At 31.8% G+C, this 27,849-nt stretch overlaps 1 protein-coding gene across 3 annotated transcripts in view; it reads right to left on the bottom strand.

Annotated features, from left to right (window-relative positions):
- MIPOL1 (mirror-image polydactyly 1) overlaps positions 1-27,849 on the bottom strand; it is a 304,827-nt gene that overhangs the window by 222,968 nt on the left and 54,010 nt on the right. For 2 of the 3 annotated variants that reach the window (XM_027111099.1, XM_027111097.1), the window contains exons 4-6: positions 11,399-11,630; positions 9,717-9,867; positions 8,343-8,448 (exon numbers count right to left, since the gene is read on the bottom strand). In XM_027111099.1, the coding sequence (XP_026966900.1) occupies positions 8,343-8,448; positions 9,717-9,867; positions 11,399-11,630 (489 nt within the window). The remainder of the gene's footprint in view (positions 1-8,342; positions 8,449-9,716; positions 9,868-11,398; positions 11,631-27,849) is intronic. The other variant, XM_027111098.1, reaches the window with a different exon arrangement.

The following is a 27,849-nucleotide window of genomic DNA, read 5'->3' as shown; positions in this document are numbered from 1 at the left end:
GATTTTTCATCATTAGTGTATAGGAATGCCAGAGTTTTCTGTGCATTAATTTTGTATCCTGCTACTTTACCAAATTCATTTAGAGCTATAAATTTTAGTATAAAAGAGATAAGCTTATCCCTGAAGTGTTAAAATCAGTATCAATAATGTTATGCACTTTCGAAATATACTATGAAGGGGTATTTAACTTTTTTTCTGCACAGAGTTTCTACTTTAAATTTTAACAGATACCAATATGAAAATTCAGTGAAATATAACTGCTACCTAAACTTTTTCCAAGATCATTTCCTCTTTAGAATTGGTTATTGTTATTTATAATGGTTTCTCTCTTTTGCTCTGTGAGACAGACCGAAGCAGTGGGAAGACTATAAGCCTTGGAATCAGATGCACTAAGGTTCAAGTCACAGTCTTGACACTTAGTACTGACCATGTGCCTTTGGGCAGGTTATTTGTAAGTCTCTCCAGGTGTACTTCCTCCCATGTAAGATGTAAATATTAACTAATATACCAGATTATTTTAAGGATTAGAGACAATGTATAGAAGCACCTAGGATATAACTGGTACTCAGTGAATTGTAGCTAATATTAATATTTGATGATTTTTTATCTTTATGAAATTCTTAAGTCTTTGATGTCAGAAGTCATGAAAAGATTTTTTTTTTTTTTTTTTTGCAGTACGTGGGCTTCTCACTGTTGTGGTCTCTCCCATTGAGAAGCACAGGCTCCGGACGTGCAGGCTCAGCGGCCATGGCTCACGGGCCCAACCGCTCCGCAGCATGTGGGATCTTCCCGGACTGGGGCACGAACCCGTGTCCCCTGCATCAGCAGGCGGACTCTCAACCACTGTGCCACCAGGGAAGCCCTTGAAAAGATTTTTGTTCTGTTTAGCTTTTAATTTAAATTCATAGTTCACTGTTAATAGATTTTAAAAGGGAAATAAACAGAAAAGTGAAACAAAAATGTTTGAAACGAAGGATTGGATGATGAGAAAAATTACCATTGAGATATATATATATATATTTATTAGCATTTATTACATTTTACTTAAACGTGAATCTGAAATAAAAGAAATGGGATGCACAGAATTTGGGTTTTAATCTAATATATACCTATGATAAACCATGTAGACCGTTACAACAGCATTTCCTTTGCTTCCCTGTTAGTTTTTACATAATGTGAATACTATCATTATAATGTGATCTCATGTTACAAAACTGGCCATACTCTACCTGTAAGCATTATTTGACCTGGCACTCATTATAATTTTCATACTCATAGGATTCTACAGCCAAAGATAATAATATAATCAGCATTCTACCTATCAATATTTGTAACTGCTGTATTTCACAGAGATGGGACTTTTTGTTTTTATCTGAAATGACTAGCTATATTCTTGAAATCCTTTTTCCTTCGAAATTAAAAAAATATATAGATAGATAGATACATGTAATGCTCCATTATATTAATACTGTTATGCCATTTAAGTGTTAAAGACTAACATATTTTATTAATGCCCATTTATATACAGAAAAATGGTATTCCATTGTGCATTATTTCTTAAAAGCAAGTATTACGTTATTTTCTGTTTTTCTGATATATAGAACTGACTCTTGTTCTTCTTAATCATTATATGGTCAGCATCATTTGAGATATGATATATGGTAACAGATTTTTTTTTTATAAGAGAACAATGTAAACATTTTCTATTACATAATAATTTTTATTTTTCCATGTTAATTAGTTGGGATGTCTTAATATATTTGCTATAAGAGTAGATTACATACCTATGCTTTTAACATTTACATGTTAACCTGAATAGAAAAACTTAAGTTATACGTTTCAGGGATTCTATGTTCTGATGCTTTGGACAATAACATTAAACTCATCTCGTCTCTACCAAAAATAAAAGAACATTCTCTGTAATAAGAAGGGCCTAACAATATTTTTTTTATTTACAAGTCAGTCTAAATATGGGTGCCCAGGGAAGAATCTATGTTTAAAGAGAAAAAGCAGATTAAACGCTTGCAGAATCAGTACAGTATGCTAACTAAGCAAATTATGTAACCACTGAATTATATGTAAAATGTAACTAAGATAAATAGATAGATAGATAGATTGATTGATTTATATAAATATAAGACTTAAAGAACTAAGGAGTTCTTTTGACTAAAACCCAATATTGGCCTTATTTCAGTTTAATTGGAAGAGGATCTCAAATTCATCTTCTCCATGAGATATCAGGAACGTGGATTTCTCTTTGTACCAAAGGTTAATAAGAAATGTGTCTGCAAAAGTCAAACAGCATTAAATACCAAAATCTGATTATTATTCTACAGGAGTTGTTCTGTCATTCATAATCTCTCCATGCTCCAAGCTTCCACAGCTAATCTTTAATGGATGACATGCAAGAAAGAAAAATAACTAACATATAGAGCAGAGACTCTAAAGTGAGCATTTAAGAAATAGAAATATAAAGCTTTTAAAGAAATATAAATATCACAAGATAACAAACTATTTAAATAAATACTCTTGTGTAAAAATTTACACATCTGTATACTGTAAATGCAATAGATTAATAAAAATTAAGAGACATTAAACACTAGACAATGCCCACTGAGACTGTTTCAGAAAAAAGAAAGGCTTAATTAAACAAATTATTTTTAAAAGTTATAACCACGTCACTCACCTAAGAGTGATTAAATTAAATGGATTCAGATCAGGTCATACAATACTATCTCTCACTGTCAAACTTAATTTAAATAAAAGAATTTTTGAAGTATTTATGGTTTAATCATTTTATTTAGATGAGAAAAGACATTTACCTAAAGAACAGAGACAATGTTTCAGTTGTGCTTCTCTAAAACATGCCCTAGTATCTGAAAGTCATACATGTCAATAATTTACAAATCATATTATCCACATATATAATTTAATGAGTTAAAACATAAGATCTACTTATCAAATTCCTTTATTTTCTTTTTTGTAGAGATGTATAATTTTTTTTCATATTTTCAAACTTTCTAAATAAGGTTAATTCTGAAAGTCAAGGAAAACTAAAACCTGTGTGGATAAGATGAAGTAAATAAAATATATTTTTAACAAGGAATACATATCAATTCTTTGTGAAACAAAACCATATATAAGTAGCTATGAGATAGTTATTTATGTTAGTTACACTTTGATATGCCCCCTATTAGATCAAGAAGTCTTGAGAAAACACGATGGTGACATCATCACCTTATCATCATAATTACCATTTACTGAGTGCTTTCTAATGGGTTAAGTACTTCACAAACATTATCTCACTTAAACATCACCAAACCATAAGGTAGGTTTTAACCAAATCTTAGTGAGGCTGTCATTTACACATGATAAACAGTAGAAAGATTAGAACAAAGGTTTGAATCCAAAGTCTAAGAATTTAACCACTATCTACTACAATGCGTATTATGAATGAGAAGTGACTGCAAACAAAAAGACATGTTTGAAATACCAAATCTGTTTTATTTGCTGATGCATATTCAGTGCCTAGCACAGTGCCTAGTACATAAAAACCCCTCAATAAATATTTCTTTAATTTTTAAAGAAGTTAGCATAGTCCCTATTAAGCACCTAATAAAAACAGTATCGATGGTGGTGATGATGATGATGGTGATGTCAAAAAAAGTAGGGGAAGGTAAAAAGGTCAACCATTTGAGATTTTATCATGATGTAGGACACAATGGAGTTTCCAACTCTCATGAGATCACACTATAATGATAGTATTCACATTAAGTAAAACTAACAGAAACAAAGGAAATGCTGTTGTAATAGTCTACATGAAGGTTTATCATAGGTATATATTAGATTAAAACCCAAATTCTGTGCATCTCATTTCTTTTATTTCAGATTCATGTTTAAGGAAAATGTAATAAATGCTAATAAATATATATATCTCAATGGTAATTTTTCTCATCATCCAATCCTTTGTTTCAAACTTTTTTGTTTCACTTTTCTGTTTATTTCCCTTTTAAAATTAACAGTGAACTATGAACTTAAATTAAAAGTTAAACAGAACAAAAACTTTTTCATGACTTCTGAAATATATTAGCATAAATCTGAAAGATTTAAGAATTTCATAAAGATAAAAATAATCAAATATTAATATTAGCTATAATTCACTGAGTACCAGTTATATCCTAGGTGCCTCTATACCTTGTCTCTAATCCTTAAAATAATCTGGTAAATTAGTTAATATTTACATCTTACATGGGAGGAAGTAAACCTGGAGAGGCTAAGTAACTTGCCCAAAGGCACATGGTCGGTATTAAGTGTCAAGACTGTGACTTGAACTTTAGTCCATCTGATTCCAAGGCTTATAGTCTTCCCATTGTTTCAACCTGTCTCACAAAGTACTGGGAACATTTTGTTTTATGCGGTTTTGATTATACAAGATTCTTATTCTTATAAATTATACAATCAGCTGGGGAGACAAGTTGGACTAACATATACATAAGTTACATAATAAAGACATAAAAGTAAAAAAGGGAGAAATCTGAAGGACAAGAAAAGTGGCACAGGTAAAATGGCAAGATCTGATCAAAGCCATCACATGGATTTCATAAGATGTTGGTTTATGTAATCTTTATGTGTCGAACCTATCACAGGAATTATTTTAAGATTAGTGAGCAAGTAACTTAAAACAAAATCACATCTTTTAAAAGTAACATTACTTTTTCTAATACTAAATCACTGCAGAAAACCTGAAAAGGCAGAAAAAATCCTGTTAATTGAAGCATTTATACACCCATTAACACTATTAAAGTTTGACTCTCATTTTATATTATATACATGTGTATATAGTTTTTTAACAAAAATTATAAATACAGCTTCCCCCTACTTCTTTCACTTAACTTTAATTCATAAAGTTTTTTCATATCATTATTCTTTAAAAACGTTTTTAAATTACTGAACAATGTCTCATACCATAAAGATACCTGAATTTATTTAACCATTGCCTTATTATTCTATTCTTATTATTCTATTGCTATCATAACTTATACTGATATGAATATTCTTATATATATATATAAATCTTTACATTTAATATACTCAAAGAAAATGGCTATTTCCTTAGAATACCTCATATTTTAATTAACATTTTATTTGAAAAACCTATAGACATACATTTTTGTATCCTATTTGCAATTTCCAATGTTCAGATGTTTTAGCATGTATTTCTTTTAATGTGGAATATTTTGACTTTTAAAACATTTTATATTCTGCTTAAGTATACTATAATACTTGTATGTGTATGCACATTTGTAATATACTTTAGCAAATACATGTTTATTTTGAATATAAAATGAGCAGTGATAGAAACAAATATCCATGCTTGTGTGGATTCTTTGTTCTTTCATATGACTAAATAAAACATTTATCACATGTACTCATAGTACCATAATGTTCCTCTTTCTATGAGGGTAGTAACATACTTTTTTTTGTTACTGTGTTTAGCTTTTTGATTGCACTTACTACTGATCAGGTAGGAGATAAGCTTTTTCAAGATTAGCTTTTCTAAGATAAACTTTAAAAAAATTCATGTATAATGAGAAAATATGAAAAAGTTCAAGCGTTACCAAGAGTCAGTTTATAAATTTCCTGTAGTTTCAAACCAATGGATTTCTTAAACAATTCAGCTTTTTCTTTTGACGTATTATAATAATAATTCTAAGGTTAAAAGTAAAATATCTTCAAGTTTTTTAATAAGATAGAACTAAAACATTAAAAAGTAAAGATACATTTTGAAAATTTATACTTTAAAAAACTTAGGGGATTTAAATTTTGAGTCATTTTTTTCTTTTTTTAAAATTTATTTATTTTTGGCTGCATTGAGTCTTCGTTGCTGCACACAGGCTTTCTCTAGCTGCGGCGAGTGGGGGCTACTCTTTGTTGCGGTGCGCGGGCTTCTCATTGTGGTGGCTTCTCTTGTGAAGCACAGGCTCTAGGCATGCGGGCTTCAGTAGCTGTGGCACATGGGCTCAGTAGTTGTGGCTCACGGGCTCTAGAGTGCAGGCTCAGTAGTTGTGGCGCATGGGCCTTGTTGCTCCGCGGCATGTGGAATCTTCCCAGACTAGGGCTCGAACCTGTGTCCCCTGAATTGGCAGGTGGATTCTTAACCACTGCATCACCAGGGAAGTCCTTGAGCCATTTTTGTAACTAAATGGTTGGACATGTTTCTTTAGGATTGCTTAGCTCCAGAGAAACTATATAGCACTACTATTTTCATCAATTTAGGAAGCTATAAAAATATCCTAAACATCTTTCAAACATTCAACATTTATTGAAATAGTATTTTGTCATTAATGAGAAGAATTTGATGTTAACAAGAATCATAAAGCAATCAAATTCTTTCCATTTTATGCATGTGTGATTCATACTGTTTAGTAATAGGGAACCCTTAAATATATACCAATAAATAAATAGGTAAAGTGTATGATTAGCTATATTACACAAAAGCTTAAAGAGTAAATATTAATGCTTAATGTTCTTTCCCCTCCAAGAGATAAATGAGCTACGCAGATATATGAATTCATGATTTACAATAAATCACAATGGCCTAAATCTTATTAAAATACATGTTAAGACACATACAAAGTTAAATTATAATGTAAACACCTTAAAACAAATGTACTTCTTGTAATACCATTTCAGAGATTAGTATACATATTTGATTATAAAAAGCCAAGAAACTTCTAAATTGTTCTAAATTTATATTTGAATTATTCATTTTTAATATACTGTTAATTTTCCTTAAAATATATTACTCTCATATTTCCCCACTAAAAAAGAAACAAAAAATTCATAGTAGTTTAACATAATAGAAAAACAACCATCTGGTATTTGGCTGGAGTATTTATTTATGATCATCTTAGTTATATAGTTATATTTTCATGGTGATGTTCTACTTTGCACAGTAATATTTTGAAGACAGACAGTATCTGTTAATCATTTCTCTGACCTAAAACACCAGAATTCTTTCATATGCAACCACGTTAAGTGGTTTATTATTTTTAAAAATTTTTTATGTATGTATGTATGGCCGCGTTGGGTCTTCCTTGCTGCACGTGGGCTTTCTCTGGTTGAGGCGAGTGGGGGCTACTTTTCATTGGTGTGCGTGGGCTTCTCATTGCAGTGGCTTCTCTTGTTGAGAAGCACAGACTTCAGTGGTTGTGGCACACAGGCTTCAGTAGTTGTGGCTTGCAGGCTCAGTAGTTGTGGCTCGCGGGCTCTAGAGCACAGGCTCAGTAGTTGTGGCACACAGGCTTAGTTGCTCCCAGGCATGTGGGATCTTCCTGGACCAGGGCTTGAACCAGTGTCCTCTGCATTGGCAGATGGATTTTTAACCATTGTGCCACCAGCAAAGTCCCAGGTTAAGTGATTTATAAAGTATGATTATAACTTCAAACTAATCACAAAATACAATTACTTTTTAAAAGCATTCCAATTGACATAAAAATGTTAAAATAAGGGATCTATAAAATGCCTCTGAATGCTAATTTCTACTATTCTATGAAATATCTCTTTTCTTAACACACTAAAACAGTGTGAGGAAGAGAGTCACAGGGATAATATATAAACTGTAGAGAGGGAGAGACAGAGTCCATCAGAGACAACTGAGAATCACCTGATCATATCTGTAACACATCACAGATACATTTTACAAATTTTCTTCTTGCCATGACCTGTGAATGAAGACAGACTCCAAAACATTTCAGGCATTCATTTATAATCTTAAACTCTGGCAACCTTTTACCAGAAAACATTATCTTCAGGGAAAGATCTTTTCAGGGCAAACATTATCTTCATCATCATCCACGTCATCAGATGAAAATTAATTAACTGCACAAAACAGATTTTTGAATCAAATGTAGGTTTTCACTGGCAATGAATATATGACTATCTTCATACAAAGGAGAAGTATTTCCTCTCAACAAGCTAAAACAATAAGTGGTATGTGAACTGCTGGTTGAAAGGTAGAGGCACTGGTAATCATTATTTCCCCTTGTTTGTTCAGGCCCTTCCAACAAAACAAACAACCTTTTTGTGATTGGATTGACATGGTGTTAACAATGAATTTAATGCCCAAATCAGTATGAATACAGGTAAAGCTCTCACTAATACCAGTACCAGGATGTTAAAGCCACCTATTTTCTAAGCAGGCAAAAAAAAAAAGAAAGAAAGAAGACAGAGCTTTCCCTCCTTTGACAAATAAGCGAGTTTGCTACTATTCACCAAGCCACATCAGATAATAACCTTGTGTATGATTTTGAATGCCGTATGTTAATACTGATCTACCATACCTGCTGTTTTTTCAGCAATTTGAGCTTCTGTTGCTTTTTCTTGGAGTTCCAATTTAAGCTTTAGTTTTCTCTGTTCTTCATCTTCTTTAGTCAGTTTTTCTTGAAGCTAAAACACATTGAAATAAACATAGATTCTTACTAATAAATTTCTTGCACAAATATAATTAATCCCAAAGATAATTTTTGCTTTTCTCTAGACCCTTATAGAATAACTGTATTAACTTACTGAATACATAACTCCAGGGGAAAAAAAAATTTAAGGTTTTAAGATATTTTATAAAATAATAATTACCTGAAATGACATAGAAATTATAAAAACATTTTAATATATACTTAATTTTATGTGTGTGTATAGGCAAATGAAATTAAGGAAGGAAGAACATTATTATTAAAAATAACTACTGCAGCAAAAAGCAATCTGATCCATTCTTTTGTCTTAAAGCAAAAGACTTGGAAGGGACTATCATAATAAAATAATGGGTAGCACAAATTATAGCTTCTCTTAGTAATTCTAATATTTTGAAACAAAATTAATTAAGATAATAATCTTAATATTTGATACAAATCTCCCTTTGAGAATGCTATGCCATCATATTCCATTTAAATTGGCATTGGCACCTGGCTCATAATTGGCATGTAATAAACAGCTGGTAAATGAAAATACAGAAAATATCTCAGACTTTCATACAGGATCCCTCCAAATGTTTTCTTTTTAATTTCTCCCTCCATTTATGTCATTTATGCTGTTTTCCGTCAGACATGATCAACATTCTTAACATCATGCTTCAGTTTGATTAGGTCAAACAACTAGAATATTAGAATCAGAAAAGTATGTAGAGGTTAAAAAAAAAGAAGGCAGGCATAGAAAACGAACATTATTTAAAGCTCAAAGGAATGTAACTAGAAAAAGAGTCAAAAAAGATAAAACATGACATGACAAATTGGATTGGACAAAATGTAGCAGTATAAGATAACACAAGGTAAATGACAATATTTCCAAGCCTTGCTACTTTAAAGTTTACATATATTATTGAGATGAAATACAGGGCACAGGTACTACTAAAAAAAAGAAAAAAAAGTTAAGAAAGTAACATGAAACCAATGAAGTAAAATTTGAATTTTTTAGGTACCACAGATCTATGAAAAAGGAAGTGATATTGCAAGCCACCAAGGCAGGAAACCAAAGAAATTGCTTTTCACAGCTCATGTCTCAACTCAATCATACCGTGAATGGCATGGTATGGCAACAGCATAAAGCTACTGTTAAAGGATTAAAGTACACAATAAAACTGAATTATGATGAGTGACAAAGCAAACTTAGAAGGTCAATAGCTAAAAGTATACTGTACAATCATCAGACTTCCTATATTGTACCTTTTTATTGCTTGCTTTGAGAATGTCCAATTCTTTGAGAAGCAATCCTATTGTCTCCTCTTTATTTAAGTCTGAAGTAACTTGACAAGGAATCATACATTTGTAATGCAAATCATTATTTCTATGTTCCATAATGCTGTAATAAAGAAAACTATTAAAACAATATACATATAATTTCAACTATATAGGATCTATACATTTTACACTTCAAATGGGGGAAACATTTAATTTTAACAGTAAGTATGTAAAGTTACTTAATTTAAATTTTTTCTTGTTATGCACTGTTAAGAAAATACTATGGATGAAAAAGACTAAACATTGCAATTTCACAGAGGTGCTAATATACAATACATCACAGAGGTGCTAATATATCAATTTCACAGGGAGAGCTAAATCTGTGAAAAGTATTTAGTAATGTCTAGAGATTCATGGTTCAGTATACTTAAAGAATGCAGTTTTTAAGGGCTTGTGAATATTAATTCAATTTGTACTTCTTGTCAGGACTCTAGATACATTTCTTACTTTTCTGAAAATAGGAACAATAAATATTTTTTCATTATAATTGACGGAATATCATATTTTCATTATTAAATTCGCAACATTAAAAATGAAAACCTATTCCTGTAACCTTTAAGCAAAAAAAATTTTTTTACAATGTGTATGCTATTTGAGAACAATATTAACTTGTTAGCAAGTACTATAAAGGAAGGGAAGGGAAAAGAGATGATCTCTTTTAGCCTAATCTCTATTATTTACTTTTCCCACGTGGTTATAAAGTTTATCACCTCTTCATTCATCCCTACTCCCCAAAAATGTACTCCAAACTACACTTTGATAAGAATATAACTGATTGCCAAGAAAGTGGAACATATTAATATATCCACTTCATTATATATTAATATTCATTAATATAGTAATTTCATAATTTTTAAGTAAATAGAAATAGCTATTCCTATGTAAAACTCCGTTAAAAAGTATTCCATAAAATATGATTTTTGTCTGGACTGAAAACATAATATTTATATTTCAATATAGTTATAAATTATATTAGTCATTGAGAATCTTTAAATTTAGCAGTATTTTCATAGTACATGACTAATTACCAAAGTGCTTTTCTCCCATAGGTAAAAGTCACAGGTGTCAAAATTCAAATCCCTTCATGAAATAGGTAGCTACATAAAGTGAATGGGTAGAAACTACAGAATGTAAAATAATAAGGAAGGTAAATGGGAGAGTAGACAACCCTTCCCAAAGCATTCAAATTCATTTAAATGAAGAACAGCGCTGACCAAAATCAAATCATATCTTTGGGCTTATTTTGTCTTGGAGCTGCCAGGTTATAGCTCTGATGAATAATATCCCATGTAATATCAACTTAGTAGCTATTTCCAGATCCTTAATGAAAGGTCACTTAAAATAATATTCAACAAAACAATATAAAACCTCATGACCTTCATTCAAACTCACCTTGTGCTTTTTCACTCAGTGATTTAGACACATTATATTAATGTAATGAAAATAGTAGAGAACTCTAGTATTAGATTCCTCAAATTCTAGTAAGTTAATGATATGTCAAATTTAGGCCACATCAAAAAGAAGAAAGGGAGGGACAGAGAGAGGGAGGAAGGAAGGAAGAGTTCTCCCAATTCTTACTTTCTAAATCTAAGGCTGCTAGCACTCACTTGGACTTTTCTGTAGTGCAGTAAGCTGTCTCATCACCTAGATGAGGACTGATGACTTGAAAATTCCTTGATCTCTGCTCTGGCGATTCTATGCCCTCACATGTAGCTTCATTAACTAATTCATTGGATTTCTGATGCATGCTTCCCTTAGAATTCACAGGCAGTTGCTCATCTGGCTGTGTACTTTTGTTTCTCCCCATGGTCTCTTGTTCAAGATAACCATGGGTTACGTCTGCATTTAAAACAAAACAAAAACATGAGATATGAAACATATCGTTACATATTAAATCAATCATATTAAATCAATCAAATGAATATTTTTGTGGAAATAAGAGCTCTCACAGCTTTAAATATGCACTTACTAACCTTACTCCTATTGTTATCAGACAAACATGTACAGGGTGATTTTGCCACAAATATTTCCATTTCCACAGTCAGTGGGCATTTAGGACAGTGGTTTACAACCTTAAGTGCACATCAACTGAGGAGTTTTTAAAAATCCTCAAGCTCAGGCCACATCTTCTACTAATTAAATCAAAATCTCTGGGAGTGATCACGATTCCAGTATACAATCAAGGGTGGGAACCACTGACTTAGAAGTTATTATTTTCTACATTAACTTTTCTTTGCTAGATTTTGAAAAATAGGATGCAATAAGTTAACTGATTACAGTGAAATGATAATGTGCATGGAATTTGGGTATTGGACTGAGTTAAAATTCTGGTTTTGCCAAGCACATAACTTTGGGGAAATTACTTTACCCTTCCATACCTCAGATTCTGGTTTGCAAAATGGACACATAACAGTACTTACTTGAGTTGTTGTAAGGATTAACTGAATTAAGAATTAACGAATGCAAAGTGCCTGGCCTAGTGTTTGGCACATCAATAAGTGTTAGCTATTATTTTTGTAATCATCATCATATAAAAATGGAAATAATATAAGGAGAATTATTTTTAACTTCCATTTTATCAGATATGTATTATACACTACAGTATATTTTGTAATGCCTGGCTATCTCATAAATATTAGTTATTTTAAGCAGTAACTAGTAAATAATAGCTATTTCAAAGGAAGAGTATATATCTGATGTTACAGTGAAATTCTGGGGAGAAAATGACACACAAGCAAGTACACAAAACAAACTCCTTCAACCAGTAAATCAGATCAACAGGCACAAATACTGATTGTAACTAGGACTTTTATTATTTCCAACAGAAATAATTCTTCAACTTTTAAAAGCAGGTGAATCTCATGAATCTCACCTACTTGTTGATGATGCCTTCTTTAACTTGACAAACTTAAAATCCCTTTGAGGCAGAAGAAGAGTAGTTTTAGAGTAAAAACAAATGGGAAACATAAATAAGGTACTCATTCTTTAGGAAGAAATTCTTTGCTTACATATATGCTGAAATTAGGTAGAGCCAGTCATAAACTCCAAGTCCTGGACATTATCTTATTGGTGGCTGAATGCTAGATCAGAAACCATTCATTTTTGGTCAATTACTCTCTATTTCCCCGTGTTTGTGGGAATAAACTGGGAGAAAGTGCTATCATAATTACATACTGTGATGTATCTATGAAATTTCATTATATTTTGTTTTAAACTTTAACAAATATAGGTATCTGAATATTATTTGTTGATTCTTGACATTTCAAAACACTTAATTTGGGCTTCCCTGGTGGTGCAGTGGTTGTGAGTCCGCCTGCCGATGCAGGGGACACGGGTTCGTGCCCCGGTCCGGGAAGATCCCACATGCCGCGGAGTGGCTGGGCCCCTGAGCCATGGCCGCTGAGCCTGAGCGTCCCGTGCTCCGCAACGGGAGAGGCCACAACAGTGAGAGGCCCGCGTACCGCAAAAAACAAAACAAAACAAAACAAACACTTAATTTGCTTTAGATATTCATCATGCTACTTTTCTAGAATAGGCTGGTATTAGTGCCCCCCAAATCTGAATGAGGTATTATAAAATTTTATAAATGGACACTAAGGAATACCACTATCATTAACAGGCCATGCTTTTTTAACACTAACATATAACTTTATAGGCAATTCAAAGAAAAAAAATTATAAATAGTTATGGAAAACAGTATCAAAATAACAAAAGTTGTCTCCAGGGGCATATCAGAAGATAACTATTAGGCTCTATGCTATTCTCCAGTTTATGAGGTACAAAGATTCTCCAAAAGGTAAAAGGATAAGCCAAGGAGCACTGCCAGCTAGAAAAAGCCCCCAGTTCCCCATGACAACACCTTATCAATTGCTTCAGAATCTTAAGTCTTGATTCTGTGACCTGTTTTTGAGACCAAACTTACCATTATCTGCAACTTGTCCCATGTTTTCAACTCTCTATTTCTGGGTCTAGTGCAGCATCTCTCTTCTTTCAGTTTTTTATTTCTAACCTGTGAGTGCTTACTTTACCCCATCCCTGATAACTATATTGTTATTTGGTTACTAGATTTACAGCTCTCTTTCTCACTTCAGCTTACCTAATGTCAAATTTCATGATCCCTGAACTCTTGGTAAATCACTGTCTTTTATCCTGTGACTGCAGTATATTCTCCAAACTGAGAGCAGACATGGAACCTTCCCAATAAGAGGGCTCTTTACTGATCCCTCCGGTATCCTACTAATTATAACCCCCTGAAGTATTATCAAAATAAACTCATCAAGTTCTAACACACTTCTGGACTTTAATGTTAAATGTTTAATATTTTTGAAGAATTCATACTGTATGATTTGGCTCCATTTCTGGATGTTTCTATCCTTGCTCTGTAGCAAAAGCTTTTAGATTCCTAACTGAAACTGTTCACCAGATATTTGGAACCTGCTCTACAACTATCCATACTCTTCCACTGAGAATTTAATTTTACTTTAGAGTAAACAAAGCTGATTTATAAAATTTTCCTTCCGGTCTGTTTTTTGGACGCTCTACTGGAAGACTATGGAAGATTTCACAAAGGCATTTGTTCCAAAACAGGACAAGCAGAAATATGCAAAGTAATGAACTGTCAAAGAGTTTGAGCTTGGTGAAGTAAAGAGAAAGTTGACAGACTATAAGAATAAGACAACAGGAAGAATGAGCACAGAAGAGAAGAAATAGCTTTAGGAAAAACACAAAGACATTTGTTGTTCTGGAAGGACAAGATGCTATAGTTGAGGAGTGAAAACTTGTAAAATGAGTAACACTGTAATGACGAATTCCAAGATGTGGTAGACCTGGGAATGTGTTGATTAAATAGATTGATGATGAAGGTACTTGGAGAGGAGGAAATCAAGGTATCAGGGTACAGGGAGTGCCATCTTTCAAGAAACTGAAGTCATTCAGAAAAATGGCAAGAAATGGAGAGGAGAAATGAAAGACAAATGCAAAAGACTTCACTGACTGCATAAACATGCTAAAGAAGACAGAGCCAGATGAGAAAGCTGACTGATGTTAGTTAACAGTCATTTCTTTCTATCTTTTTACTTTGAAATAATTCCAGTCTTATAAAAAAGTTGCAAAAATAGTACAAAGAATTACTATACACCCTTCATCCAGATTCCTCAATGTTAACATTTTACCACGCTTGCTTTATTATTTATTCTATGTCTGTCTACCTACACATACATAATTTTTTCTGAAACATTTGAGTAAGTTGCTGGCATGAAACACTTCGACTTTTCAAGTCAAATTTTAAGATACTGCTGTATCACACTTCATTTTACTAAATTTTCTTTATCTTATTCACAGCTCAACTTAAATTCAATTTCTGAGTTAGTACCTCCTCCAACTAAGAGAATACAATAGTATTTAGTTACTCTAACTCAGTCTTCAATTATTTTTCCTAAACTCCAGTCCCAGAAGAAGGACTTTTGTCAAGTGATAACAGGATGATGCCACTAAAAGCTTTAGTTGAGATGTTGTATTACCCCATCACTTGAAAGAAAATTGCATTAGAAATATACCAATAAAATGCAACAAAAAGTGAAGTTATAGGTCTGTTCCATACACTATTCGAATAGAAAGATAAGATAAATGTTTTAAAGAACAATTCACTTCTGATTCAAATTCATCTCTAAGCAGATGAAAGTTTAAACTAAAACTATTCTATTGATTGTTCTCTATCTCTCTCATATGGTTTGAAATGGAAACTCTGTAACTTTCTTTAGTAATTTGCTTCAGTGTTGAATCAATGTCATTGTTAATTGTTCCATCATTATGACTAACAGAATTAATACTATTTAAATTCATTTCTCCATAGGAACTTATAGAATAAGTTATTAATCTCTTCTTCATAATTCAATGAAATCTAACTTTCTTTTCTCAAATAACAGGAAATTTTTTATGACAACTATCAATCCCTTTATTTATTTGCTCTTCTGCAGGCACACTGCATTATTTGGACATAAGAATTTTAACCACTTCAAACCAAATATATTCCCCAATTTTTGCTATTATTATTTAATGCTATCACTGCCATGTAAACCTATCCTGTGACCATTTGAAAATGATGTTATGGAAGATTATTACTCACTATTCCTCAAATGCCGCCTACTGCTACTGTTAGAGACAGTTTATTCATCTGGGCAAAGTGGGTAAATTTAGTAAAGACTTTTTAGAATCCTAATACTTAATACATGTGCCTAGGCCAGCTGTATTATATGCTTTGAAGACCCTGTATCTCCCTAGTGACTTTCATACTGTTTCCAATGGATCATTTTCAAGATCTAACAAATTCTCCCTTTACTCCTGGAGGTATTACTATTGTCAACTATCCCAATGTTAGCGTTGCTACTAAATTCTCAGTTCCTTAGTCTAGAAAATTAACAGCATTATACTATTTCCTAACCTAGTAAAGAAAGCTTTAGGATCCCTTTTGAGTTCAATTCTCCAGATAATTATACATTAATGTCAGTTAAACTGACTGAATTGAATTAATTGAATATACTCAGTTAAATTGATGCTACCCAAGAAATCATAACTCATGGCCAAAAATAACTGTTACTTCACAACTACTATATAGAAGTGAGGAGGTGGCTAGAATCAAATAGGGATTCTTAGAGGCTGGGGAATTTTGTTCTGTCTGGCTTTGTAAATAGTTTGTGACAACTGGTATCTGTGTAAATGGATTTGATGGTCCCCTGTGGGGTCAATACTGTTTACAGAGCTGTTTCTTCAGAGTGGTTGAGCTAGAATTGTCTCTAGGGATCCTACAGGGGTTACTCAGAATAGCAACATCTCAGGTACCTGAGAGCTCAGTGGCAGAAAGAGAAAGAGGAATGGAGGTGCTATAGGCAGGTACATTTGAATAAATGGATCTCTCTCCTTCAGATGCAGGTGCTACTCAGGGGCACTTGTATCTAAAATGAACCATAAAGGAAGCAATTTGTTAATGTGCTCTCTGACACTTGCTAACATAATTGGTCACCACTTCTTTACACTCTATCTTTTCTTTTTTTGGAAAGGTTATTACTTATATCATAGCATCTGATTTTATAAATATAAAAAGAACAAAAACCTCATATTTATTGCTTCTTTTGTATATTGTCTATCACTACATTATGTAAAAACATCAAAATGATATGACACTTTTTGCTATTAAATAAGTGTAAATTTGATTTCATGATGGAAGTACTATAGTAGTCCCACATTTTAAACAAATGTCTTTTTTTCAATGGTTAAGAATTTTTCTAAACAAACATTAGTTTCAACACAGCATCAGCTAGTGGCTCCTAACCAATTCCTTAACTGAGTTACACATAGATTATCTATCTGTATGTGTGTATAAATATTCTTTTTTCCCTTTACTAAATATTTCCGACTATTTGCTTCCTTTATGTGTGTGGGACAGTTAGTTTTCCACACAGATGCATATATGGGCTTTTCTCTCCCCAAACATAAAAGAAGGACATCAGAAACTTCTGCCATATCATAGTGGTTCCACTTAATATGAGTGAGTACAAGAGCAAAGTTTAGACCTTCCAAGTAGAATACTGGTGTATTTAGAGTTTCCAAGCAGAACCACAGTGCATGGGCTCTAAAGACTGACTGCAGAGTTTGAATTCTGGCTCTACCACACAGCTGTATGACCTTTACCAAATTACTAAACCTCTCATCAATTTCCCTATCAGTAAAAAGCACATAATAAAAGCACCTACCTCAAAAGGTTATTATGAGTATTAAATTATTTAAATTATATAATCTCTTGGAAAAGTGTCAGTACACAATACCACTCAATAAATGTTAGCTATTATTATTTGCAAGAATCTACTTAGCTAAAAGTAAGATTTTCTTATTAAAATGTAATAAGAATAAATAAAATATAGTAAGAAAAAATTTTCTTATTAAAAGAACAGAAGACATGAACATGGAAAATAAATAAAATGCTACTTTGTTCAATGAAAAACATACAAAAAAGAGAAAATACTTAAGGTTAAAACTTGTAGTTAATACATAATGGTTTAATAAAGTTTGTATAAGATTATAAAACTAATAAGTTACAAAAGTAACAGAACTTCAAAATTCAGAAATCCTGACATTAGAGAAAGATCCTGAAAGAAAATTCAACCTCATAGAAAGAAAACTAAGAGTATATTTCTGTAAATTCAATCCCATGGCAGGAAAATAAGAAATTTAAATAACATGTTTCTGTAACATAATTTGAACACTACCATATTGGCACATGATATTAGATATGATCAGGATCATAGCTAGTAGATCACAGGTACTTATCCTACAGAGATTCTAATTTAGGAGTCACAAGAAATCAGGTAACTTTTGGATCCTTGGCTTAAAATATGCAAACTTGTTACCTGGATACTGTATACTCTCTCGGGGGGTTTTCAATTTATTTTTCGGCTTGACCAGCCATAAGAAGAAGAAAAAAAGTACTATAACTTTCATTTTCATTGTTCTGTATTCTCATTGCTCACATTTCAAGCATCCAAAACTACATGTAGCCGTTGGCTGTTACGTTGAAAAGCAAAGATACAGAGTTTTATGTGATTCTGATAAGGTGTATTATATATATTGAGGGGAAGTCAAAAACATGTGATGGGGGAGAGCCTGGATATAGCTATAAGATTTTGAAATAAGGCTTGATGAAGGTTTGTTAACCTGGAAAATCATGAAACCTGTGAATGTCAATAATTTATTCATTTGGACATGAATTCAAAATAAACTATATCCTTTACATTCCCATACATGGTTGTATCCCTAAATAAACATGTCAAAAAGAACTGGTGAGGTTATTTCATCTGTGATTAAGACAATTCAAAGGCTTAGTGTACCATGTTACAAATTATCCACTGACTAGTCATAGAAATCACTTTACTGGAATTTTGTTATTTGTTTTATTATTAAAAAAAACTAAAGTGGTAGTACTACACCAAATTTTTATAAGTTTTTGTTTCAAGTCTGAAATAGTCATGAACATATCAATATTCATTCAACACACTTCTGTGCAAGAACTGTTCTGCTCTAATGTTTCAGCTTCTAAATTTTAACGTCTTTCATCAAATGAAGGCCATGAACACAGTATAATAGTGTAATTGCCTAAACCTTACACTGCCTAACTTATGAACATATTGCATAAATTAAAGCTTTGTAAAAATTATATCACCCTATTTAAACCATTGCAAATATCATTTAAGCTAAAATTATTGTGAAAACTATCTTAAAATTAGATTAACTAGCACAACGGTACTCTTTATTCTCTTTTTTCCCCAGTGATATGAACTATTTGGCTACTTACTATATATTTCTAACCTTTTCAATTTTCCTGTTATAAGAATAATTTATATAAAGTAATTAAAAATATGAATCAACTAGGTAAGTCTTAAATTGCTACCACTGCAAGTAAAACAGGTTTCATAATTATATATTTTTTTGATTACTAAGTATGAACACATACTAATTATCTATGAATTCAACAATTCCATAAACCATTTATGGAAGGTAACTTTTCCAATAACAATTGTAAAGAGAGAAAAAAAACCTATTTCTTTATATGTGCCTTTCATTTTACTTAAGAACATTTTTAGATTTGGAAAACAAAACAGAAGAATCACCAGTCAGATACCAAGTGGAAATCACTGAAACAGAATGTTAGTTCTAATGGATGGATGATTGTATTTGGTCTTTTGAAACTTTGAAGTATAGGTAAGTCTTGATCACACAAATTAATAAATCCTAAAGCTGGAGTTAACAATAACCATTACACCCAAATTCTGCGGCTTAGCCCAGCCAATTTTTCAAAAGGTCAGGTTGTGAACTGGAGAAGATCAGGGAGGTCCACCGCATAGCTTTGTTGCCAGGCATCTCTCGTCTGGATTGTTGCAGGCATTTATTAGTATTCGTCAGCAGACTCAACAGAGCAAACAAGAAATTCAAGCACGAATAATAAAATGAAATGCTGCTATATAACCCTTTGTCATTCAGCAAATATGGGACTTTTTAGCTACATTGTTCCTAAACCTGGGTTACTACTTTAATTTTTCTCCCCAGTGCTGACTGAATGAGTATGCATGTGTGTTAAATGCAGAGCTCCCCTAACAACTGCAGGACTGCCATTTAATCTGTTGGTAGATGGACCATTTCCTGTGGGAACCCTAGCTATGATTTCCAGATCCACCAAATAAATCTCAGATTAAGATTCCAAATGAAACCTGCCTTTGGCAGATAAAAAAATGTCAAGATGGATATAAACAGTAAAATTATAAATTATCTAGGTGTTGCATGACAAACCAATGTTCAATTTTTTTTGTTGACATGTGCCTAGATATCAAAACTATATGAGACATTCATCAAATGTCACACTTTCATAATATTGGAGGCATCATTAAAACTGTTTGACTAAGGACCTCAAAGTGTTTAAGCAGTAGCTCAAAAGTATATTTGTGCAAAGTAGAAGAATAAATTTACATATCAGCAGCAGCTCATAAGGGATGGGTAAATATTCTGTTTATCTCTCATTGTAATTCAGGTTACTTTAAATACAAGGTTTTAGGAAATCATTATACTCTATATGGCATCATTACATAACTTTCTATGCAAATGATGTATGTTTTATTCAAATTCACCATTTGTTTTGGGGGGAGGGAACAAAAGGAAAAGGAAGGGACTCTCATTTTATTAATCAGCTGTGACTACTATACTAGTGTGCCTTGTTAGTTGCACCATAGCATCATCAGCTCCTTGTTAGTAGCATTTTTTAACTTTTAAAAACAGCATTGAAAACCTGAGACAAAAAAAGCCTAAGTAAAAAAAGAGAAAAAATTATAATGTTTTTGTTTCAAGTGACTCTGGGGAGAGACAGAGATTTTTAAAAAAGAAAAAGGTAATGAAAGACCAATATAGAACCTAATAGAGACCAATGGCCTATTAAAAATGCAGAGGAAGCCTCTGATGCTAGTCTCTACTGCATTCTCAGGAGATCAAGGACTTCCTTTTCAATGAAAATTTTTGTTTTGTCTTTGCTCTTCTTACCTGGACTAATGCAGCACTATCCTGGTGTTAAAATATACGGGTTGATTATAAAATATAGGCAATGAACGTTTCTGAAAGGAAAAAATCAGATTTGCTGAACTGAAATCATTATTTTTTTTAACTTTGAACTCTTAAAAGCAATTGAATAAAAGGTTTCAGTGACTCCAAATTCTGCAACATTTGGTTTCTTGATGAAGATTCAGAAATCATCTAATCTACTTAAAATGGGAATTTTTTCAAATTGTAAATTCTCTACACTTATTTTAATCTGTGGAAAGGATACAGAATATTATACATTCCACATTCCAAATGTTAGAATTTATATACAACCCTGAATCCTTCAGGACGATGTATTTGTCCTGCTTTTCCTATCATATTTCCTCCAATGTGTGTTGCTGGTTCAAGGAAACTAAGGCTAAATAAACCCTACCCATCCTAATCTGTTAGGGATCAACATTAACCTGAAAATTCTGAACAGAAGGGGTAAAACTTTAAAAAACAGGATATTAATTAAGGAAGGAAATAAGGTATTTTGTGTTTAACTTTGATTATATTTCTATATTAGAAATGCTCAAAATCAAAGAATGTTACTATGTTTTACAGTACATCAAATTACCTTAAGTACAACCAGTGAAACTATTAAAAAGGACATGATTTTTAATTTAAAAAATATTTAATTAGCAAAAACTAACATATTCAGTAACTATACAAGTATAATTTTATCATTGTGAACTGATCACTTTTAACTTTTCATCCACTAGCACCCTGATTTTAAAGTACCAAAAAGTTTCAATATGTGAAGACAAAAATCACGCAAAAAATAAAGTCCAAATAGAATTTTCTAAAATAATTACTTTTACCTTACATCTTATCAGCACAATTATTCCATTTGACAAAAATTATCACTTTTACCCAAAAGCTATAGATTAGAATATTTTTAATTCAATCATTCATTCAGACTATGAAATAATCTATGTAACCAATTTCAAAATTTTATAGCCTGATTTGTTCTAAATTTGTTTTTCAGTCCCCAAGAGAAAACAGAAAAGGCAAAACACAAAGAAAATTTGTATCCAAAACTTCTTCCCAAAAGATAATAATGTCTTATACGATAGGTTGTTTTGATTAAAACACACTTACATACATGTACTAAACCCCAAATTTTTAACTACCAGATTTATTTATAACCAAAAATAGTGAGTAAATGTAGTCACATCAGTCCTATTCTACAAACAGCCAGTCAGCCTGAATCAACTGTGTAAATGGTCATAAATTCAGTCTATACACCACTGTAAATTGATTCAGATCTACAAAATCAACAAAATACCAATGCACACTCAGGACTTTACAGTAATCACGCTAAAGGTGACAAATGCAGACACTATGGAGACCATAATAATCATCTTAAATATGATACACTGAAATTCAAATTTCTAGAAAATTTAAGATTCAATAATATTATTTTGAGATTTGTGTTGTAACTATGTGTTCCAGGAAGTGCTCTGGCATGAAAGGGCCATAACCAGAAATGGATGAGGACTTTTATCAGAGAGCTCAGAAACTTAAGAATGGAGAACTTAAAGCAAAAAACTTTTGAAAAATTCAAGCAACTTTTCTATTTCAAAAAAATATATTTATATTTTCATGGCCACAAACAAATTTAAAAGAGCTTATTAAAAGTAGAATTGAGTTTCCTTAAACCAAAGAAGTAGTCACAAGTTGTATAAAGAGAGGATCATAGCATAGAAATGGAGAAGTACTCCTATTAAAAAAAGAAATTTACCATTTTTCATGCTTATTCTTCTTAGTAATTGTCATTTTTATAAAATGAAGGACCAAAGGTGTAGTAAGAATTCCATGTAAGAGTGTAGCCTGAACTGACCTACCTAAAATACTCTAAATTTAGTAAAAACAAACAAAAAAAGAAATAAAGAAAGACTCCTATTACCTCCCAAACTTTTCCCTTATTAAGAATATATGGGCAGGTTCATCGACTGTAGCAAAGGTACCACTCCAGTGAGGGATGCTGACAGTGGGGGAAGCTGTGCTTGTGTGGGGTTAGGAAGTAGAGGTATAATGGGAACTCTGTACTTCATGTTCAATTTTGCCGTGAGCCTAAAACTGCTCTACAAAATAAATTATTTTTTAAAAACTGTCAAAAAATAAAAGTAAAAAATATTTATGGCATAAATTCATAAATGTGAATTACTCATATCAGAAATGATGAGTCTCAAAACACAGTTTTTAAAAAACTTCATAACCAGCTAGAAAACTAAGTTGCCCTTATAAAAATTTTTTGGTTTTCCATTACATTTTCTTAATGAGACCAAGAGTCAGGACAGAATCATTCACATGAAGCTTAAAAAACAGACACCCAGAATCTCATTTATTTTGTAAACTTATTTTAAAAAAGAGAAATTAATTTTTTCTAAAACAGTATAACCTCCATCATGCTTTTAAGGATAGCCTTAGCATTTCCTCTGGAAATGAATCAATCCTTGTTGGCTCACTTCCAGTAGTCCTAAAACTACTCTCTCAAATATTCTGGATGGTCATGTGTAAGAAACTACCAGTACTCTATTAAGTTAGGTCCTATGGAGATAAATAGTAAATTTAAGCAGACCGCGATATGCTCTTTTTTTAACCCTTCTATGGCAAAATGTAGATTAAAAATGTATTCTTAAATTCACACTTGCCAAAAGGGAAAGGAACATTGTGTGATATCACTAGTCTGAAGATTTTTATTGCAATTGGGATTTCAATACAGACAAAATTAGATTTTACACTAAAAGAATATTAATTGATTTTACATTCTATTCTACAAAACATAAATATAGTAAATACAAACTATACTACTTAAATCAAGTTTCTGATATTGAGAACATTATATCTGAAGAGAATAAGCTTCCTATAAAACTAATAATAACCGTTTCAAATACTAGTAATTATGTTTCTTAATAATTTTGAAACTTTTTTGTAGACCTACCTTTCACAGCTGGATGGAAGAACAACGACAACAACCACCACTTATCTAGGCCGTGTAAAAAACTTCAACAATCTATTTTTTTTATAAACATCTATAAAAACCATTATCACCACCATACTACTGAAAATAATTACTCTGGTATGTGAAACCCATATTAAATAAACTCATTTCCTGTTTCAGGTATTGTAGTAGGGCTTTTACATACACAATCTCTAATCTTCAAAATGTTCCTAAAGGAAGCATCTCCCTATTCCACACACAAGAAAACCACGGCTTAAAAATAATTACGAAACTTCTGCCCAGGTCCGGGTAGGTAGTAAATAGAAGATTGAAAACTTAAAACCCAGGTCTGTCTAGTTCCAAAACTATATTCTTTCTACTATAACATTTCACTGAAATTATTAAATGCATTAGTTCTCCAGTGCAATTTTCCTTTAAATTTAAACAAATAAAAATAAAATTAACAAACAAAAACAAATTGTGTTACTCATTCAGGGAAAATATACCATTACTTACTAGAAAGCCAATTATTAAATATAATTCAAATCTTATAATTCAATACAGAATGACTAATTATGTAGATATTTTCAAAATCTTGAATTTCAAGGAGGGTCTACTCATAATGTCTAGGGAATCATTTTTTTTCTGCCAGCTATCTTGCTGATAGAAATGGAGGCCCATTCTATGCAAGTTGCCATTTCCTTTCTGTCTGCTTTAAAATAAAATAGCTTAGGAAGATGATATGAGATTCCATTATTTTTGTCATAATGACCAAAGACATTTAAAAGCATCCTACTTGTTTTCCCATGGTGTTTCTATATATGTCTACTCTTACAAAATGCTTGCAAATCATGCAATAGTTTTAGATGTAATTCAATTATAGAACAATATATGGGTAAAAAGAACACATACTTTTTGAAAAGAGAGAAAGATAAATGAACCAATAATAAAAGAGGTTGATGGTGGCACACAGGTTCCAAATGCCAAGCAAAAATAAATAGTATTCTGACTCAAGAAGAAACTAACAAATCACTTGTAAGTTACCTTTTGCTACGTTTTAGTTCTAGTTATTTATTTTGTTTGACAGAAAAAACATAAAAATCATGGAAACAAAATCATATCATCTTTAGAAATAAAGAAGACAGTTGCTTTTTACTTAAATCAGCAAGATAAGATTTTTAAAAATATTTGCTAGCCTCCAATAAACTGCAACATGTAAGAAATCTATTGACATAAGCAGTTCTAGAAGGTTTTTCATCTCTCAAGTTTCAAATGAGTATGATGATTTAGAATCATGCTCACTTTTTAAGCTTAAAAGAAATTAGTTTAAAAACATATGATTCATATCTAAATTGAGATAATACATAAGTGAAAATTACTGTGTATAAAACACATTAAATATAATTTCCTAAAATAATAAACCTAACAATAATATTAAAGAAACTCATAAAATTGAAAGGTTTTTGTCTAAAGCTTCTTCAAGCTGTATGATTCCTACCATTTCTTACCCTCAATTGGTAAGAAATATTTAAAACATAGCAAACAATGTTTAATTTGGGTAGGCACAGTAACCTTCTTTAACCTTTCTTAGGGAACACTGACCCCTAAAGGTTCTAGATTTAAATAAGTTTCACAATATTCTAAATTTAACTGGCATCCAGACCTCATTTTTACCTATATTACTGTAGGTATGTACACTTATGGCAGACATGTTTATTCATAAATAATACTTAAACTATTTCCAATGGACTGTTGTATACTATAAAACAATTAAACCATGTTTCTGTTAATTTAATAAAAATCACCCAAATTTAAGAGCTATCCAGAAGTTTATCATACTATTCCAAATAATTATTCATAAGAGATTTCTGACCCCCGTGAGTTTTTTCTTACATAGTTAAGTAAATAAGTAAATGCTAAAAAAAGCTAAACAATCATATAATAACTGACTCTTTCTGAGGGTTAACTTTGCATATGTCCTTTGTGCCATTTCATTTTTTTTCTTAAAAAGCAGGGGAAAAAAAAGAATGCTGAAAAACAGAAAGCTTTCATGAAAGGACAAAACATCATTTACTTCTTAAGAAGCCAGAAGATGTTACCAATGCTTGCTTGACAACACGTGTTCATTCACTCACCTATTGCTTCCATCAACCTAAAATTTCATTCATTCAGGATTTTTTTTTAACTACCTAAAGAAACCTAGACAGTTTGTAGATGTCTTCACTCATCCTACCTACCAACCTCAGCTTTACATTTTCTAAACTGAGAATGACAAAAACTGAGAAAAATGTAATCGCTTTACCTGTTAACATTATTTACCTCATACTCTTTGACATCAAATATTTCAGCAATGTTTCTAAAATAAAGCTAGGAAAAGAATAACCACTTCAGCACTCCTTGTAATGAAACTTCTAAGATGATGCAAAGTGTAATAAAAGTTTTTAATTAGCTCCATTTCCTTAAAAAAATAAGATAACTTTAAATAAAAATAACTATTTACAAGAACAGTCTATGAATATTTGTAAGATAGAGCTTTGAAGTAATCTGTGCTTTATGAAAAATCCCATATCAAAGAAATAACCATGTGAGATTTTACTGTTTAAACATATCAGTTATCACAAAACTAAAAGATACTACATTTACCTGTTTAACTTTATTCGTTAATAATGTTTCATTAATAGGCCCTTTATATAAAGGAATGTCTTATTCCTATTTCCAATGTTCAGAAAAATGTCTGTAAGAATGCAAATTTTCTTAATGATGTTTCAGTCACGTCTGTACCTCCTGCAAACTATTTATGCATCTGTCTTTAGCCCTAAAACCTTCCTTTCCAAAAGTGTCCTAGAGCTTCAGCAGCTCCGTTCCTTAACATCTTTCCTGGTTATTTTACATTTATGAGAAGTATTTCCTCTATAGCCCCTATTCTTTAGATATATTAAAAATAATTCCTTTGGCTCCTTAAAGATCCTTTTGTCTATAATGTGAACGACATGGCTTTCATAGCAATGTGGCCTCTGAACAGGGAACATAAGCTACAGGGGCATCATTATTTACTTCCTCTTTTCTTATTTTGTACATATATTGAGTAAGAACTGCTCTGAGTTCCTCAAAAGAAGACTGTTTGCTTGCTTATTTGCATAAATGAGTAAAAACAACTACAACAAATCAGTTTTCGGCTTCACACCAATACATCCTTATCACAAACTTGAATATAAAGAGAGTAGGCTAAAATTAAGTGCCACAAAATCCATTCACTAAAGCTATTAACTTTGCATTAAAAACCTTTAACTACGTTACTCAGGTATCACTTGCTATTCCTTTATACACAATGCAATCAGTTACCTGGATTCTAAACTCATAACAAGTAGCCTAGAATCACAAATAAGAGAAGAAATGCTGCTAATGGTAGGCATAAACGACAAGAAAATTTATAACAGCGTAGAAATCAAAAACAAATGCAGAAATCAAAAAAGGTATACTCAGTATAGCATCTTTCTATTCCTCAAAAGAATGTGTAGCTATTAACTAATTTAGTTTAATGATGATACAGCAGTTCCCCAAAATGGCCTTTAATCTTCTGAAAAAGGTAACAGTGTGGTTGATAAATGGTAAAGAAGGAGCCCTGTTGAAGGAGGGGGAATCAAAAGAGAGAGATGTGTGCAATGTTTTGGTAATAATTCTATTTTTTTAAAATTTAGAGGAAATAAAAACGATGAACATAAAGGCCAAAGTCTTCAATTATATGTAATACTATATTCAAAATGATTTGTTTTCCAAGTATTTCAGATTTGCAACTGTATCCAGATTTAGTGTAAAAGACTTCAATTAAAAACCTAACATTTTTTAAACCTCTGTCTTTATGGCCCTCTCTCTACCTTGCTCTATACGTAGATAGATGTGCTCTACTTACCTACCTACCTACCCATATATCCATCCATCCCTCCTTCCACCCAACCACCATTTCTCCCTTTTTCAGGCCATCTCTCAGTCTGCCTG

The sequence above is a fragment of the Aethalodelphis obliquidens genome, unplaced genomic scaffold, assembly GCF_003676395.1.
Source record: "Aethalodelphis obliquidens isolate GAN/ISIS:26980383/991018 unplaced genomic scaffold, ASM367639v1 scaffold10, whole genome shotgun sequence".
Classification (NCBI taxonomy): domain Eukaryota; kingdom Metazoa; phylum Chordata; class Mammalia; order Artiodactyla; family Delphinidae; genus Aethalodelphis; species Aethalodelphis obliquidens.
This window is presented reverse-complemented; position numbering and strand designations above follow the sequence as displayed.